Source organism: Pleurodeles waltl, chromosome 12 (assembly GCF_031143425.1).
Source record: "Pleurodeles waltl isolate 20211129_DDA chromosome 12, aPleWal1.hap1.20221129, whole genome shotgun sequence".
NCBI classification, from domain to species: domain Eukaryota; kingdom Metazoa; phylum Chordata; class Amphibia; order Caudata; family Salamandridae; genus Pleurodeles; species Pleurodeles waltl.
The window spans coordinates 360,412,151-360,429,634 of NC_090451.1; the positions used below are offsets into that span (position 1 = coordinate 360,412,151).

Below are 17,484 nucleotides of genomic sequence, written 5' to 3' on the forward strand. Positions count from 1 at the left end.
ATTACTGAAAGCCAAAAACTGCATGATTACAACACTGCTAAGCACTACATCTCATAACACGATAATTGCACCTCAGGGATCATCACGTGCAATATGAATAACTTTTCATATAGGAACAAAAGAAAAACATCACCCTTCCAAACACACATCCCACGCTGCAACTGTGGTCAAAGACAGGTCATCAAGGTCTTAGAAGCCCATTATTTGGCGTTGAACTGTAAAGGAGAAAAGGTGGCCAATTAAGTGGCCCAGGTGAATATCATCTCACTGATTCTCTGAAGGTTCACGGAGTACCTTATTCCAGGCGAAGGATAGGTGAGGGTAGGAGTGTATGGAAGCTAGAAATAATAACCACTGAGTTTCTTTAACTAGCCATTTCAAATTGATTTTAGTGGAGATCCAAATAAACCATCCCTATGATATGTAGATCCAGTTTAAGGAAATCACACTGGTACATGGTACAACTCACAATGTTCCAAAATAAAACAGACACTTTACCCTTGAAAGTCTTGTGATGTCACAAAGGAAAGATCATTGCAAGCATTAATTTTATCTCTTCTTAATGATTTCCAAAAGCATACACGTTGCATTTTAATCAGAATCAATACAATTGTCAATTCTTAAATTATCTTTTCTGTAACTTACCGATTCTATAATATCGATCCAATTTTTCCCAGAGAGTTTCACCATCTGGCCTAGGAAGATTGATACTTTTAAGTGGTTCGTAAACTGAGCCTAACGGAGAAAAAAATGAAATCATGAAAAATGCAAGGTAAAAAGCTACAATAATTCTCTTTGTAGGTAATAATTTAACATTGCAACTTCATGTAAACGACGTCAGAAATAACAATTCATCTTTTTTCATATTACCATTTGCACACAACTAAGTACAGAAATAGTAGAGAATGGTGAATGCAGCAGTGTTGGTACTTTGCTGCTGACTCCTGCCAAAATAAAAGAAAAGATCTTCAAAACGTTATTACTTTGAAAAGGTGTGAAATACCCAAAGCCCCTCATGAAACAGCATGAGAAAATGGATTTATCACTTAATCACTCGGGGTGAAAAATAAGCGCTAAATATTTTGGTTAAGAAACAAACTCAGCGCTTCAGAATCCTCAGTTGTCACGTACACACAGTATACGACGTTTTTGCTTTTCTTGTTTCGTTCTTAGCTTATTTTTCTGTGTTAAATTCAATGCCACCCCCTCATCTGTCCTCCCACTCAATGCGTTGGTACTTCATGTTTCTAACTGAACACCGCCTCGTTTGGAGATATAATGCACTCATATAGTTTCAAAGCAACACATACGCTCCCTCAGGGGGGCGGGCGGGGGCACCAGCAGTGGGACGAACCATATTCCATTATTTGTTTTATTACTAGGCAAGAAGCATGAGGTACAGGTTAACACTAAAACCGCAGGTATTTATTTGGTCATTTTGCTGTCACCCCGGTGGTTCACTGTTTCTCCGTAGTAACTAATTACACATCTTAATGCCCCTGTAACTGGTACACGGTGTGCCATATAAACCTGCACAATAAATTACCTTTACGCAACCACATCGAGCAGTGCGATACCACTCTAACCTCATGCCTGAGTACAATCCCAAAAATCATTTCCTCACTGACATGAACCTGCCTGAAGCTACCGACTACAACCACAATAATCTGTTCCTCGCCGATTTTAATCTGCCTGAAACTACCGACTACAACCACAATAATCTCCTCACTGACATGAATCTGCCTGAAGCTACCGACTACAACCACAATAATCTCCTCACTGACATGAATCACCCTGAGACTACAGACTACAACCACGATAATCTTCTCCTCACTGACATGAATCTGCCTGAAGCTACCGACTACAACCACGATAATCTTCTCCTCACTGACATTAATCACCCTGAGGCTACCGACTACAACCACAATAATCTTCTCCTCACTGACATTAAGGACCCTGAGGCTACCGACTACAACCACAATAATCTTCTCCTCACTGACATGAATCTGCCTGAAGCTACCGACTACAACCACAATAATCTTCTCCTCAATGACATGAAGCTACCTGAAGCTAGCCAGGATAATCACAATAATCTTTTCCTCGCTGACATGAATCTGCTTGGAGGTAGCCACCTGACGAATCTTCCCAATAATCACCAAACCTGTTCCCGGTAAATTGTATTTACGTAGCATGGACCATCACAAGCCAAATCTGTGCATCTTCTTTGACTCAGTCTCCTCGATCCTGCCATTCAAACAAGTCTCTCATGTCACTCTTTCAGGACTCTGAACAAGTGGTTTCTCCACATCCACTTATGTCATCCCAAGCTTTGGAATGGTTCCCACATGTTAGACTCTAGTCTCCTGCTTGGTCTGTCTACAGTCAATTAAGCACAATGTGAACAGAATCATTTAACAAAACTCTGAGTGAAAGTCAGTGAGATCACCACCGGCTACTGGGTAACAACGCCATCACAGCACTCCGCCATACTCAATGTCTTCTGTTAACCGATCTACTTGTTCCAATATTTATTCCATGGCCATTTTCCTACATCCATTACAACTTTTGCCAGGAGCCATGTGCAATACAATTTTGAACAAAACATCCCGTTTGGCTAAAAGACTATCTATGCATCATGCTTATAGCAACGTACATTGTGGACCATACTTTGCACTGGGACCCGATTTATGATGCATTTTGTCACTTAATTCCACAGTGCTAATTTTATTTTTAATGCCAAAGCAAATATTCCCTCAAGTAGTGCTAATGTATATTTACGCAAGCACAATAAAAAAAAAATAAAAAAAAAATAATCTCTGACGGTTTTTGCACCATAACATTTTTTTAATGAGAAAATAAAGCAAGTCTTTTTGTTTGGTCCTCATCCAAAACTCTGGCTGTATGATTTGCCTTACTACAAGCCAGTGGCAATGGTACAGAAGGGCATCTTTTCAACCCTCAACAAGGTTTGCTGCAGACGCCACTCTTTCCTTTAAACTGCCTTAAGAGAGATACCACAGCCCTATAAATCTCAAACCCGTCCAAACAATTTAGCTTAAATTTGTGCACTCACAAAAATCCCCTTGTTTCAACACACATAAAAGGAGGCGGAATCAATACTACTTAATAAACTGTGTCATGACCATTTTACCACCACGCAAGAACTCTCATCTTAAAATTTTCACATAAGCAGTCCAGATTAAATATCTGCCAACGTACAAAAATGGAAGAAATGCACATCTCTTTGTTGTTTTTCACGCCCCCCTGGGGAGGATCGTGTTTTTCATAAAATATTCTCCATTTTTTATTAGCCTTCTTAATTTTCAACAATCACAAAGGAGGTACTCTCATGCATTAGTGTATTTAATTTATCCTGGTGTAAATATTTAATTAGTATCAAAAATGGATTAAACCTGAGCTAGATTCTCCCGTCAACTGGTTTGATATTTTCAAAAATCCTTTTTTAAGTCTAAGCCCATTTGTATTGAGCCTCGAGTAAGCACATATGGATCCAGACATGTCTAATGCATTGTTAATTTTCACCTTACTAAAGGGCAGCAGATTTGCAGCTCTTAGTCAGGCTCAAGCTCAATATTTGCTTCTGGGTTAGATGTACTTTAGTCACTAGATTGACCCTCTGTTGACTGACAAATAAACGAACCCGGAGCAGTGAGGTTTGAATATGTGCTTTTAGAGAAAGCCTTAGCATAGAGAGAGCAAAGTGTTCTGAACATTCTCTTCCAATTGCACACCCCTGGCGGTAGGCGTTCTGGGATATTTAACTCTGGTAGTTGTTAAATATTGGATTACTCTCCTTGTATAATCTGTTCAATCGGACAAATACCGGATCTGAAAAAGCAGAGATGGCAATTTTTTATGAAAAGAAATTTAAAAACCAGATTAAGTTTAACTTTGATTACATACTTCAGTTTTACTCCCATAGAACGGCTGTCCTGTCGCTCACTCAGACTTCAGGCATGAGCAAACATGGATAACATTCAGTTCACAGGATCTGGCGAAGTATAAAATGCCCAGTCATGACAGGGAACTAAAAGATGGATGAATAGTAAAGTATGGCACATTTCTATTACGAACTTTGTAGTCCTGATGAGGATACTGACTTGTCAAATTAAATGTAATGCAGGACTGCAGAGAAGGGCAGTGACAGTTTCAACATAAGTCTTGTACGCTGGCTTGAGATCAAGATGTGCTTACGGGTCATATTCGCCTACTAAGAGCGAGTGTTGAAAATAGGCACCCACACTTCCAGTGTTGGAAATAGGCATATTCTCCCATCTCCAAAACAAGTTGTCGACATCAACAGAAGTGATGTCAAATGCGAGCAGAGATTTTGGCCTTCCCGGGAGCTTTCTCTTGGCTGCTGTATTTGCGGAGAGGAAAGACTCTTCATTGAAAAGTCGTGGGCGGTTTTAAGGGATGGATTAGTATGAAGGTTTAAGAGACCAGCCAGACACTCGAGCAGAGTTATTTTAGGTACCCCCACCTGCCCCATTTTGATTTGGGAATTTAAAAAACATAGTGATATCTGTAGATCTATGTATTCACTACTCTAGTTTAGCAAATAATCTAAGCAATTATTGCAATGATAATGAAAGCAGTAGGCAAGAAAACTAAATGCACAAGTCTAACACCAATCTAACAGAATTCTGTCATATTTTCTAAAGTTGTGAGAACAAGCATTGGCAAAGTGAAAAGGTCTCACTTATACGAGTGCCATTAGCTTTGCCAATGCTCTTAGCCATTTTGTACAGCATTGTGGCTGTTGTTCAACATGGCTAAAAGTTAGTGGCATGACAGAGTGACATACCAGAGAGTGATGTAGAGGAGAGTGGAGAAGAGTGGCATGGTACAGAATGGCACAGAGTGGAGTGTCGTAGAGTGGCATGGGGTGGTGAGTGATGTGGCGTAGAATATAGTGGCAAAGGATTGTGTAGAATGGTGTAGAGTGGAATGGAGTACAGTAGCTTAGAGTACAGTTAGTTAGAGTGGAGTACAGTGGATGGTGCAGACTGAAGTGGGGTGGTGAAGATTAAAGTGGAGTGGTGTAGATTAAAGTAGAGTGCAGTGGCGCCGAGTGGCACAAAGTGGTATGGATTGGAGTAGAGTGACATGGACAGGCGTGACCTAGAGTGGAGTAGCCTAGAGTTAAATGGAGTAGTATACAGTATATTGGTATAGAGTAGGGTAGTGTAGAGTAGTATGGAGTAGAGTTGAATAGAGAGGAGTGGCATACAGAGGAGTGGTGTACAGAGAAGTGGCATAGCTTAGAGTGGCATAACACACAGCGGAGTGGTTTACAGCAGAGTGGCATATAGTGGAATGGCAAAGAATGGCACACAGTATGACAATACCGGAAGTCATTTGAACCCTTGGCTTTTTAAATCTTAAAGTAAGCAGGCAGGCAGGCTTCAAAGAGTGGATGCTCTTGCCTGCCAATATTTATATCGTGCAGGTATAGTGAGACATTATTAAGGATTGATATGACCTCACTCTAAATACTATCACTACCAAAAATACCTACAGCATAAATTAGATTGATTTAAACAGGTTTGACAAGCATGCACACTTTGGTAACTAATTGGGATATCTTGTCTAATTAAGAAGCCCATGGGATCAGTGTGAGTGTGAGTTACAGAGACAAAACTAGCTCCATAGACCCTGCAACGTACCTGCCTGCTGCTGTTGGTCTCTGCTGGAGTGAATCCTAGCCCCCAAACGGTGGTTACCAGGCCCTGAACCCCTCGTGTGGTGCTTTAGTGATCTCCCCTACCAAAATCCAAATCTTGGGATGCATTTTCAGCTAAAACTGCTCTGACAGGAGACGAGACATACCTGCAAAGTGATCTGACAAAGGTGAATCGCCAGTATTATTGACTTTGCCACAGCTCCCACTACATTCTTCTCCTAAGCAGCAAATTCTCTTCAGTGAGACCTCTCAGCAGTGTTATCTAGTCTTGTGGAGCACTCTTAGGCTACAGTCTGCAGACTTGTGCCACTGGGTGAATTCAAGCTCAAGAAAAAAACATCTAAGTCCATAGGTAGAAACCTTACTATGACCAGCACCCCTTTGAGGGCAACGACTTTCTTGGCTTGGAAATCCAGCTTCTCCCACTCTAAGATTTTCCTACCTTTGTCAATGGCTTCAATGAATCCTCTTCCAGCAGCCCCCAGTCGTCGATACAGTCTGCTGCTTTGTCCCCACTGAGAGGCTATCATATCAAGAACTATTCAAGTACGCAACCAGCTGCCCACAGTTGGCGATTTGATCATTTAGGCACTAGATTTCACAAAAAACTTTAATAATTCATAACTCTAGTTCTACTGATTGTATTTAATTAATTTTGAGGTCACTTTATTTATTAAACCTTACTCCATTCTCCTAACTTGCAGGATTTCTATTTTGCTGTGTTCTCACTTTATTACTGAGTGTGAGCTGCATAAATGCTTTACACATTGCATCTAAGTCAGTGGTTCCCAACCTGTGGTCCGGGGACCCCTGGGGGTCCGCGAAGTCTTCTCAGGGGGTCCGCGAGAGCCTAGAAAATAAAAAAATATTAACAAATGTTGACAAATTAGGTCCCCAGCTAACAGTAATGACTCAGGCGGGGGTCCCCGGATTCCAATGATGATTCAGTGGGGGTCCCTGGGTTCCATTAATGTTTAAGTGGGGGTCCACAGAAATCAAAAGGTTGGGAACCACTGATCTAAGTTAAGCCTGGCTGCGTTTGTGCCAACCTTCAAGAGCTTTACCACAGGTTAATTTAGTGATTTTGTGTGTTTCACCCTGACAAGGTTTGTGTTTATTATTTGTGTGGGGCTTCTACCCACCTCAGCTAATATCCCGATTTCTCACAATTCCCATTTCCATGCGCTGAAGACCCGTCTCTCGTTTTTTTTTTTCTTTAAGATGCATCATTACATGTTTGATTAGATGGAACTATTCATAGTTACAAGCTCCTGTTTACTCTAATTAATCCGAGTGGTTTCTGATCAGTAGTAGGCAAAGTGAAATGTAGTAGGGTGGGTGAAAATGACCAAATAGTTGAGAATTGATTAGAAGAAGAATTTGTGAATGTCATCGCACAGCCTCTGTTCAACTCCTGGAATTGATGGCAGGCAGAGGGGTAGAGTAACAGCAGGTAATTCTAATTTATTATAACATCTGATTTGCCCGTCACACGTCCGTAAGGAAGGAGTATATTTTAATCTCTTGTGATTGCTTTTAAAACCACCATGTTGAATGCGATATTTGATTTTGACAGCCACTAGGAGGTATTCCGTCGTATCTACTTTAAGCTATCAGCAGATATGTCTTTTGAACAACACATACTACTGGTAAGCCTACACTCTGGTCCTCAGGCAATGCAACTTTACAATTGCAAGTGCCAAAAATTAGGCACTTTATGGTCACTTCGATCCAGCAGGGATGAAAACGACTAAAGCTGCATGTTTATTCAAAGCATTAGAAAAGATGGTTAAATTACTGCTGAATGCCTATCAGTTGTTTCTCACAGCGCATTGCTAGATGTGGGCTAAAAATTAGATTGTGTTCGGCTAGTGTTCAGATGGTGCTCAGGCCTATAACACCTAATCTCAGAGACAATGTAGCCGTAAAAAAACGCATTACTGGTAGTCAACTAGGGAGGTGGTTTGGGAGCCACTTTGTCTTTCTTTAATCACAAATCTGTTTAAACCTCAAAGTTTGTCTAGAGTCACAGGGAGAGGCTGTGCACCAAATGCCAAAAAGTCGCCGAGGAGACATTGGTCTTATGCTGAAAATATAAGGGGAAGGAGCAGAGGGAGAAGCGCCCCCAGGCAGGCACACCTCCGATGTACTCATCTTGTAAGCTAGTTCACAGAAGCTACAAGAAAAAAAGAAAGAAAATGCAACCTACACCATTTCGCCAACCGACGTGCGCACCTGATGCAGACTAACCCACACAGTTTTAATAGGCAGCATAGCATTTTCAGAGAACCTGCTGAGTTCCCTCCATCCTTTAGAGGTCAGTAAGGGATAACATTGCTTCTACTCATACAACACATCTCACCTCCAGAGCTGTTCCTGCACACATGCCACATAGGGGGCCACTTATGAAACTAATTAATATGCACCCCACTGACCCCACCAACATTTAGTCCTGCGGTATTTTCCAGGTCTGGATCAGCACACCTACAAAAAGTAATGGTGAGGGGTGCACTGCCTAGAGTGGCAAGGATAGTGCTATCATCTGCCCTGCCATCTTGTAGAAATTGACCTGCTTACATTCAATGACCTGTCAACCACTCTTGGGACTGTATGCTGAAATCATTAGGCCTTCCAAGGAACGTCCAAGAGGCTCAACAAATAGAAGCACTAATAGTGGTATTCAATAAAGATTCAACAGAGTATGATCCATTCCAGATTGTCAAAGTAACCCCTGTACTAATAAGATAATATTGCTACAGGTGATCTTAAGATGTATAGGCCATGCACTCATGCACACTCTCTGTTTGGTCACCTAATCTATCCAAAGAGTCTGTAAGGGACTCTACAAAACACAATACGGAAATCTCTAAATATAGTGCACAATTTCTCAAAAGTCTATATTTGAGTGACATCCAGTTCATGATCTAGGTAGGGCAATGCATAGGAACAAACTTAACTTCGACCTCAGTTTCACAAAACTATGACTATTTTGCTCCGAAGGAGCACTAAACCACAAAACACGTCAGCTTGATTTAGTGTGAAAATGTAGATACACAATATTCAGAACATTCTGATTGCGATCTGAAACTAAAACTTTATATTGGAAATTAAATAAGTATCAAATAAAGCAACTCCTTGAAATATGGACCTTTCTGATTTTGAATGCTATGTTTGGTGTCTCCCTTATTACTATGGCAATGTGTTGCACATAGGTTTGTGGTACCAAATTTATTTTATGTGGATATTCTGAAAATTGGGCATGGATCCTATGAGACCTGTCAGCACATGGCAAGGTTTTCCCTGCCTTTCTGCTTCTGATCTGCTCTTTTTTTAGCCTCTGCTGAATTTTGGTTTGCTAGCTTTAGGATTCTGGACACTTTATCACTGCTGAACACTGCTGTCTAAATTGTATTTGTGTTTGGTTTATCCATGATTAACATATTTGATTTGCTAGTAAGACCCTAGTAAAGTGTGGTATGTGTGCCCAGTGCCTGGAAATCAAATGCTACAAGTGGGCCCGCAGCACTAATTGTGCCACACACCTCTCAGACCAGCCACAGCAGTGTCTGTATGTGCAGTTTTAAACTGCCATTTCTACCTGGCAAGTGCACCCATTTGCCAGGCCCAAACCTTCCCTTTTATTACATGTAGGGCACCCCTAAAGAAGGCCAAAGGCAGCCCCTTGAGCAGGGTGCAGTGTATTTAAAAGGTAGGACACGCACTGCTGTGTTTTACATTTCCTGATACTGAAATACTGTTAATTTTGTGTTTCACAGTTCCAAGACCTATCTTTCCAACAGGCTAACTTGGGGAATGCCTTGAAATAAGTGTAATTTCCCACTGGGAGCAGATAGAGATTTGGAGTTTAGGGTCTCCAAACTCACAATTTAAAAATACATCTTTTGGTGAAGTTGGTTTTTGATTTATAAGTTTGAAAATGACACTTTTAGAAAGTGGGCATTTTCTTGCTTAACCATTCTGTGCCTCTGCCTGTCTGCAGTGTAAAAGTCTGTGTCAGGATGGCAGTGGGGCTGTTCATTCTAGACAGTTACACAAAGGGAGCTGAGGTGTGCCCTGCATATCATGATGGATCTTCCTGTGCTTGAGAGGTTGGAGGAGCTGACACTTGCACCTGAATAGGGCTGTCTCTGTCATCACACAAAGCAGTCTCCACTCCCCTGGAGTGTGTTTTGGGCCCCAGCAAGGAAAGGCAGGGTCTTGTGCACTACAAAGACTTCTCTTTGACATTTGCCTACTTCACAGTAGAAATGGGTATCAGTACTGGACCACATAGTTAAAATCCTTCTGGAATGAGAAAATTCTGCCAGAAAGAAGAACTGGATGCTGTAAGAGGGACTGCCACTTTGCCTGCTGCTTTGTTGTGTTGGCCTGCTGCTTTTGTCCTGGGAGGTAAAGAACTGGACTTTGCTTTCTACATCCTGCTTTCCGAGGTTCTCCAAGGGCTTGAACTGAGTTTGCCTCCTCTTAAGAAGTTGCAGGTCCATCAAAGACTTCACCTGCCAGCACCTGGGCTCTCTTGTGGAGAGTCCTGGTTTGCCAAGTGGTGCCACATCCAGTCCCTGGTCCCTTGGAAGTGAGTTCTGGTGATCTTAAGGGGAAAATCCATTCACAGACTCCTAGCACCGCTGTAAATCAACACATCACTGAGAGGACCCCACGCAGCACCTGCATCACGGCAGAATCGACACAGCGCCTGCTCACCGCTGTAGACCAACACAGTGTGCCTGGATTTTCGACGCATCGTTTTTGAGTGCCAATTTCTTCATCGACATCGCACCGCAGTAAGAAACCAAGGCTGCATGTCTGGAAACCAACGCATCACCTCCTCTGACAGTAAGGACCCGGAGTATCACCTTCCCTGGCAGTAACAAACAGATGCATCGCTTGCTTTCCAGCACCTCACCTCCCCTGCACCTGTTCTCGTCTTTGGTTTTTGACACATCTAAGGTACTTTGCCCTAAAACAAATGCATCCATGGATTTCTATGGACTAAACTTGCTTAAACTTTGATAAGTGACAACTTGACTTGCGTATGTTGGATTTAGGTCATTGTGGTCCTGTTTTATTCAGACAAATATTGGCTATTTTTCTAAACTAGTGTGGAGTCCTTTTGCAGAGTTTTTACTGTGTTACAGGACACATTACCTCTGAGGTAAGCCTATCTGCTTGAGCAACACCACCAAGCAGTGAGCATGGGTCATTTTAGCCTTGTACTCCCTTACCCTGGCTACAGTGAGGGTCCCTCCTTGGACAGAGTGCTAACCACTGCCAACTAGAGACCCCATTTTTAAGAGTTCCCATCTCTGTGACCAAGGCTGGAAACCGCTGCTCTAACAGAACAGTGTGCTTAGGAGAAGACAGTAAAGCACGGTAATTAGATACATTATCTCCACAATAAATTTTTTTTTTTTTAACTCAAGAGTGTCACAATATACTCTGCTTGCCATCCAGCCATTAACTGCTATATGAAAATTGGGTCAATCTTTGAAAAATAAAAGCTGCAGATTGTGCGTAAATGATCTTGGTGCTACTATTAGACACAACACAAGCATGTGTATATATTGATGGTAAGAGTTTTGTGTGGGGAGGAGAGAAGCAGAAGTGTAATTCACTGTTGAAGAGGGAATCAGAAAGTGAGACCCCCAGAGGAGTGGAAAGAGATCCATGGATAGGACTTTAACGAGATAACTGATTTAGCTGTGTAATTACCCACGGTAATGTATAAGGACCTTAAGATGCTGGAGCAGGTATCCTTTTGAAACTAAAATGACAGCTCTTGTTGGTGCATATACACATAACAGAAATTCAATTCAAGATGCCAGGTTTTGTACTTCATTTTAGATGGATAGGCAGATTACACACAAAACAAATCTCCTTTTCATTTTCTGACAGGCCCTTTTACTTGTTGGAGGATAATGCAGATTTGCTTCAGCTGACAACTAAGCTTAGTGCAATAGTAACAGAATATCGAGAAGCCTTTACATGAAAGTAAAATCTATTGTTAATGCCTTATTTTCATAATAGCTTTCAATTAAAAAACACAGTTGATAAGGGTTATGTGCCCCCTGGCACAGGTACAGCAAGCGAATGAGTATGTTAGCCATGAATAAAGAACACACCACTGTTTGAATGGTCTCCGTGTTCCGCCATATTAGCACTTATGAGAGTCCTAAAAAATTAAGTAGATCCTAAATGACGTGGGAAATTTTTTTAAATCCTTTTTTCTGAATCAGGTACATCAATTTTACAATCTAATGCACGCTGGCAGGGAATGCCAGAGATGGCGCTCCAAACATAAAAGTTTCCAATTTAGAATGGCAGGAACTTTGACGAGAGCAACAGCAGCGGTGACCAGGAAGTGTGCAATTATCACATTCATTAATTACAATGGGAACGTATTCGGCGAGGTTTGGTGGATCAGTCCTGTCAATAAACCTAATTTTTGGAGCTACTGAAAGGAAGTGTAACAGATAAGTAGATGATCTCGCCAATCTTCAAACCAAAATTCAAATAGTTCATGGCCCTTTCCTGCAGACTAAAGAGTTACAAGGCAGACCAAATTGAAAAAAAATTGGAGTAGTCAATTCTTAAGTGAACTACAGCGACCTACAACAGCGGAGAGACATCTGAAAGGATGATTATGATTAAATTACTATCTTGACTAGGCGAGCGACAGGGTACTTACAGACCATGGCTAAGCTTGCCACTTCATTTGAAAATAGTACTGAGAGGAGTGGTATGATTTAAGAAGTGGGGCACGTTTGAAACACTTTTGGTGCCAGAGGTACAGACGCTATTGCCTAGTACTAGCAGTTCTCTCGTGTTTGAATGGACATAGACGGCTATGTAATTTTTCATGAGCCATGGCACTGACTCAACTGGCAGTAACAAAAAGGTCTGATGTACCCACAAAATGATGCAAGTCTTGGTGTCCTGCTGAAAATAGTGCACTTTGATTTGAGAGATATTGGGCAGTTGTGGGCAAAGGATTTTATATCAAAAAAATTGTTTGTTATAGAACGCCAAATGTAGGACTGTTATATTAACCAACTGAACAGAATGACTGCAGGCCAAACGACAGGTAATTAACAGTTTCACTCACTTGCCAGATACTGTCATTATGGATTAATAACAGGATAGGCAACTTAACTGAGGTGTCGAAACAAGTGGGCTGTCCAAGTGGGCAGAGGAGGGTGTAAAGTAATTTATCAGACCGACTATGAAAATAAACCTTAAGGTGAAAAGATGTGCCAGTAATGTCAATGCTCTGAACGTCTCAATAAAAACACTCAAGATTTTGTTACTTTCAAGAAGAGTTGAGAGGTCACACTTTTCTCTAGAAGTCTGGAGATAAAGGACACCTGGTCAACAGGGCAGCGGCGGCTCCTCCTCCTCCTTGCCAGCAGCTGCAAAACTTTAAAAATAAAACGATAATAAACAATGTTTATTATTGTTTTATTTTTATAGAGGCAGGGCCATAGGGGATGACAGGTAGGGCGGGGGAGTGGTGTACCCTCCCCTCAGTGCACATGTGTGCTTGGCTGGCCGTCTCAAGATGGCCAAACACACATGTGCACTGAGCAATCTCAGCCCGAGCTGCGTTGCCCGGTTGGAGACAGAAGGCACAGGCTCTCAGTCTGCCTGGGAGCGCAAATCGAGGGCTCTCAGGCCAGCTGGCAGCATGAGAGCAGTGTTAGGGTTGGCCGCAGCGCAGGCTGGGAGCCTGTGCCTGCCTGCAGTAGAGACTTAAGGAGTGGCAATGAGGCTGGGATTGAGGTAAAAAAATAAATTAAATCATTTATTTTTTGTTTTGTTCACCCCTCACGCCACCTTGCCCTGCCGCCAGCCGCAGCTGCAGCAGGGCACGATAGTCTAATTCAATATTTACATTTTAAGATGATGTTTCAAATGCATTCTTCAAAGAAAGACAACAGAGAACTCACCATGGATAGGTTTATACACGTTTATGATCTTAGTCGTGGTGAACAACTGTTAAATAGCAACTCTGAGTAATGCTAGTCAGAAAAGTATCTTGGTATTTAAGTTATATTTCTATTTTCCATTGGTGTTGTTTTACAGTGTAATTCGCTAAAAATAAAAAAGCAAAACTAAACAAACAAGAGGCTTTGCTTTCCCGAAGGAACAATGAAATCCAGTAACAATACATCACTGTAGGCATGGAAGAAAAGGTGCTCGGAAACAGTACACTACAAAAGATTGTATACATGATGTGATGTAGAGGACTTCAACAATAGCCATCTTAGGAGTTCACAGCTGTCTCTCCAAAACAGAATAGCTAAAGAAAATATGAAAACACGACCACATTGAAACTAAGTGACCGGACCAAGCATGCAAAAAAAGTAACCAAGGTCAAGCCATAAATGTAAGAGGAAGGCACCACACAGTGGATGGGAGGGGAAAGAGCAGAACAATAGTAGGACTTGATACCTGCCAAGACTACACTGTTCAGCAGGAACAGTCAGCATCTTGAAGCAATGTTTTAGCTAAGGGGAACGGCTGAAAGGAAAATAAACAAAAATGAAAAAAGAGAGTAGGCAACCATCTACAGATTTTCAACTAAGGACAGTCTTTTTGTGCAGAAAATAGGGCAGCACTAGCAACCTGAAAGCTGACGGGCTCTATGTGATGCTTTCAATGTATAATGGATGCAATTAAGGCTATAGTGCCTTCAATGGGAAATAATTAGAAGGTACATTTTGAAAACACAAAATGGGAAAAATGTGTAGAGGTCATAGGAATGTGTGGATCTTGAAAGAAACTGCAAGGCGTAGGTGTTTACTTTACGCCCCCATACAAACTAATGAAATAGCAAATCCCTGTATTGAGAAGAGCATTCAAGAGATGATTGGAAATTTGTAACTAAGAAATTAAGAAATCATTAGTTAATAAAGAGAAACAAGCACTGGTAACCCCAACTGACCTGGCATTAATGTGATATTACTGGTAAAAACAAGCATTTTCAAATAATATTCATATGCCCAATGTACAAGTGTGGTTTACAACATTAAAGCATACCCCTATTTGCTACGTCAATACTGGGAAAAACAGTAAGAAAGGTTTACTTTCTGTATGGAATTTGTATAGGAGATAAAGAATTAAATATTACAAACAGCAGACGAAAAGTGTATTGGTAAGATGTAAAATAGCCTTTTATGCATGCCAGTGAAAGCACTTCTTGGAAGGTAAAATGATACACTAAAGAGGCTATAGAGTAAAGTCAGAGAGTAAAACTCCTCAGGGTAGAGTTTAAGCCCATTCTCTGTATAGTTTGAAGTTTAAGTCTGTTTATCGGGTTCTGAAAAGATAAAATAGTTTAGGATTGCCTATGTTCAGCTGCTGGTGAGCTACAAGATATACCACAACCTGGTATCAATTGAAAAGGAAAAAAAAGTAACTAAACTTCCTCATCCTCTCACTTCATCCATCACTGATGCAATAGTAGGACTTAGTGAGAGGACTCATGCTTTCAATTGTATATGCTTAGGGACCATTCCCTATCACTCTGTACTGTTGTGCCAATGCGGTATCTGCAACATTTCTTAGGGGATACTATGCAGAACTTTCAGGTTTCCTAGGCAGGACAGTTCCCCCGAATTCGATAGAAAGGAAGGACATAAAGGTGCCCTAATTCTTCAAAGTCTTCCTGCCTTCATTCTAAGTTTCTCTCCGTTTCTCAATTTACCCACAGCTTAAAGCTCCCATAGGGGTTCGCATTTTGCCCCAGGGAGATACGATGCCTTGCTTAGCTGCAAAGGGAAGCCCAGCTATTTATTTCTGTCTAAATGAGCGCTACGGAAACGTGTGTTTGTTGGAAAAGCTTCCTAGCACATACGCTGGAAATCTAGGAACTGCAGAGTAAAATGTGGTTGGTTGATTGAAAAATATATTTAATTTGTGACAATGCCACACCACAATTGAAGGACTAGCATGCCTCACTGCCCACAATTTTTCCAACACCACTACTCTTGTGGCTGTCCCATTGGTGGATTCCAGCCAGACTGTAGTAGTAAAAAAGCATTATTTTGGACGCTACCTTCCTTGCCTTCATATTCCTGGCTGCAAAGGCTTGTCCAAATATGTAGGTCTTCCCACCCTGTAAATTCTGTGGTTCAGATCCTTTTCCCTCTACACTAGGGCGGCACACCTTCCCACCCCTGAGTTTTCCAGCAGGAGCCTTTACAGCTATGGCAGCAGTATCTTCTATTCATCACTAGTTAGTAGCCAGATCTCAAACTTCATAAAACTTCTCAAATCGCTGAACAGAGGACCCATTGAGTAGTTTTGGCACTACCTATATATTTCTGACTGAGAATTTCATCTTGTTTAGTCAAAGTGTTTGTTGTCGGATTCAGTGAAAAAGTCACCCAATCTCACCTCCCCCCCCCCCCATATTCCAGTCCCTCAACAGCTTTGTTTATTTAAAAGACATCTGGATTACTAACAACTGTTGCAAAGGTCTAGTTAAATATTCTAGACCAACTCTGCATGCCACTTTATCCCACACCGTGAGTGTTGTCCTGGTGACATGAGAGGAATAAAAGCCCAAAGCACTATGGCCCTCATTACAACATTGGCGGTACCGACTGCCTACCGCCACGGCAACCAACATACAGTCGCCGTGGCTACCAGCCGCCCACCGCATTATGACCATAGACGGAATTCTGCCAGAAGGCTGGCAGAATACCATCATCGGTCATGTCAGCGGATGGCGGTAAGGTGGCGCTGCTGTCAGCAACAGCGCCACGTCAGCAAAACACCACCGACCATATCATGAGCAATGGCGGAGTGGTGTGTGCGCGTGTGGGGGTGTTGTGTGTGTGGGGAGGTGTGTGTCTGTTTTTGTATGCATGCATGCGGGTGTGAGTCGCGTTGAATGAGTGCGTGAATGACTGAATGTGAGTGTACATTTATGTTGTGAATGCGTGTGTGCGACAATGTATGTTGGTGTGTGTTGCGGTGTGTGGGGTATGTATGTGTGCATGTGTGAGTAGATGTGGGTATGCGTGTGTGTGAGTGTGTATGTGTGCGCGTGTGGGTGTGTAAATGTGCAGGGGGCAAAGGGGGAAGGTGGGGGAGGACTCTGGGGGAGGGGTGAGGAGACCTATATCAGTGCCAGGGAAGGAATTCTCTGGCACTGATAGTGCCTACAGCCATGGTTTTCGTGGTGGTATGCTTGCCACGAAAACCATGGCGGTAGGCAGGGTCATAATCCCGAGGGTGGGATTGTGATGGCAGCCTGGCTGCAGACCGAAGTCTCCAGCCCAGTGGCAGTTACCACCATGGCGGACGGAGTGGTACATTGGCAGTTTGGCTTGAGCCAAACCGCCAATGTCATAATTTGGGAAAAGGTACCGCCAGCCTGTTGGCAGTACCTTTCTCCAAATTACTGGCGACCGCCAGGGTCGTAATGAGGGCCTATGTTTCTTGGGTAGCCACCATATATTACATATGTATGTTACTGTACTGATTTAGTCAACAAAGTACAACTGTCTCTCAGACATGTGCCACTCACATTCAACTGTGTATCTAAGCTAAGAAGCATGGAAGTATTTAGTGAGGTCCAGAAAAGGTCCAGAAACCCTAGAACTCAGTTTCCCAGTCTCTCCATGATTATATGATTTGCTAATGTCAGGTATTTCTCTGCTCCCAGAAAGTCTTCCATTACCCTCTGAAATACTGCTAGTAGAAATAGAAATGTGGTCAAGAGTAGAGTGTGGAAGAGGAACAAGATCTTA

The 17,484-nt window shown here is 42.1% G+C and overlaps 1 protein-coding gene across 3 annotated transcripts in view; it reads right to left on the minus strand.

Annotated features, from left to right (window-relative positions):
• The window catches only part of PHKB (phosphorylase kinase regulatory subunit beta), a 1,122,330-nt gene that overhangs the window by 976,793 nt on the left and 128,053 nt on the right, over positions 1–17,484 (minus strand). For all 3 annotated transcript variants that reach the window (XM_069216595.1, XM_069216596.1, XM_069216594.1), the window contains one exon: positions 646–735. In XM_069216595.1, the coding sequence (XP_069072696.1) occupies positions 646–735 (90 nt within the window). The remainder of the gene's footprint in view (positions 1–645; positions 736–17,484) is intronic.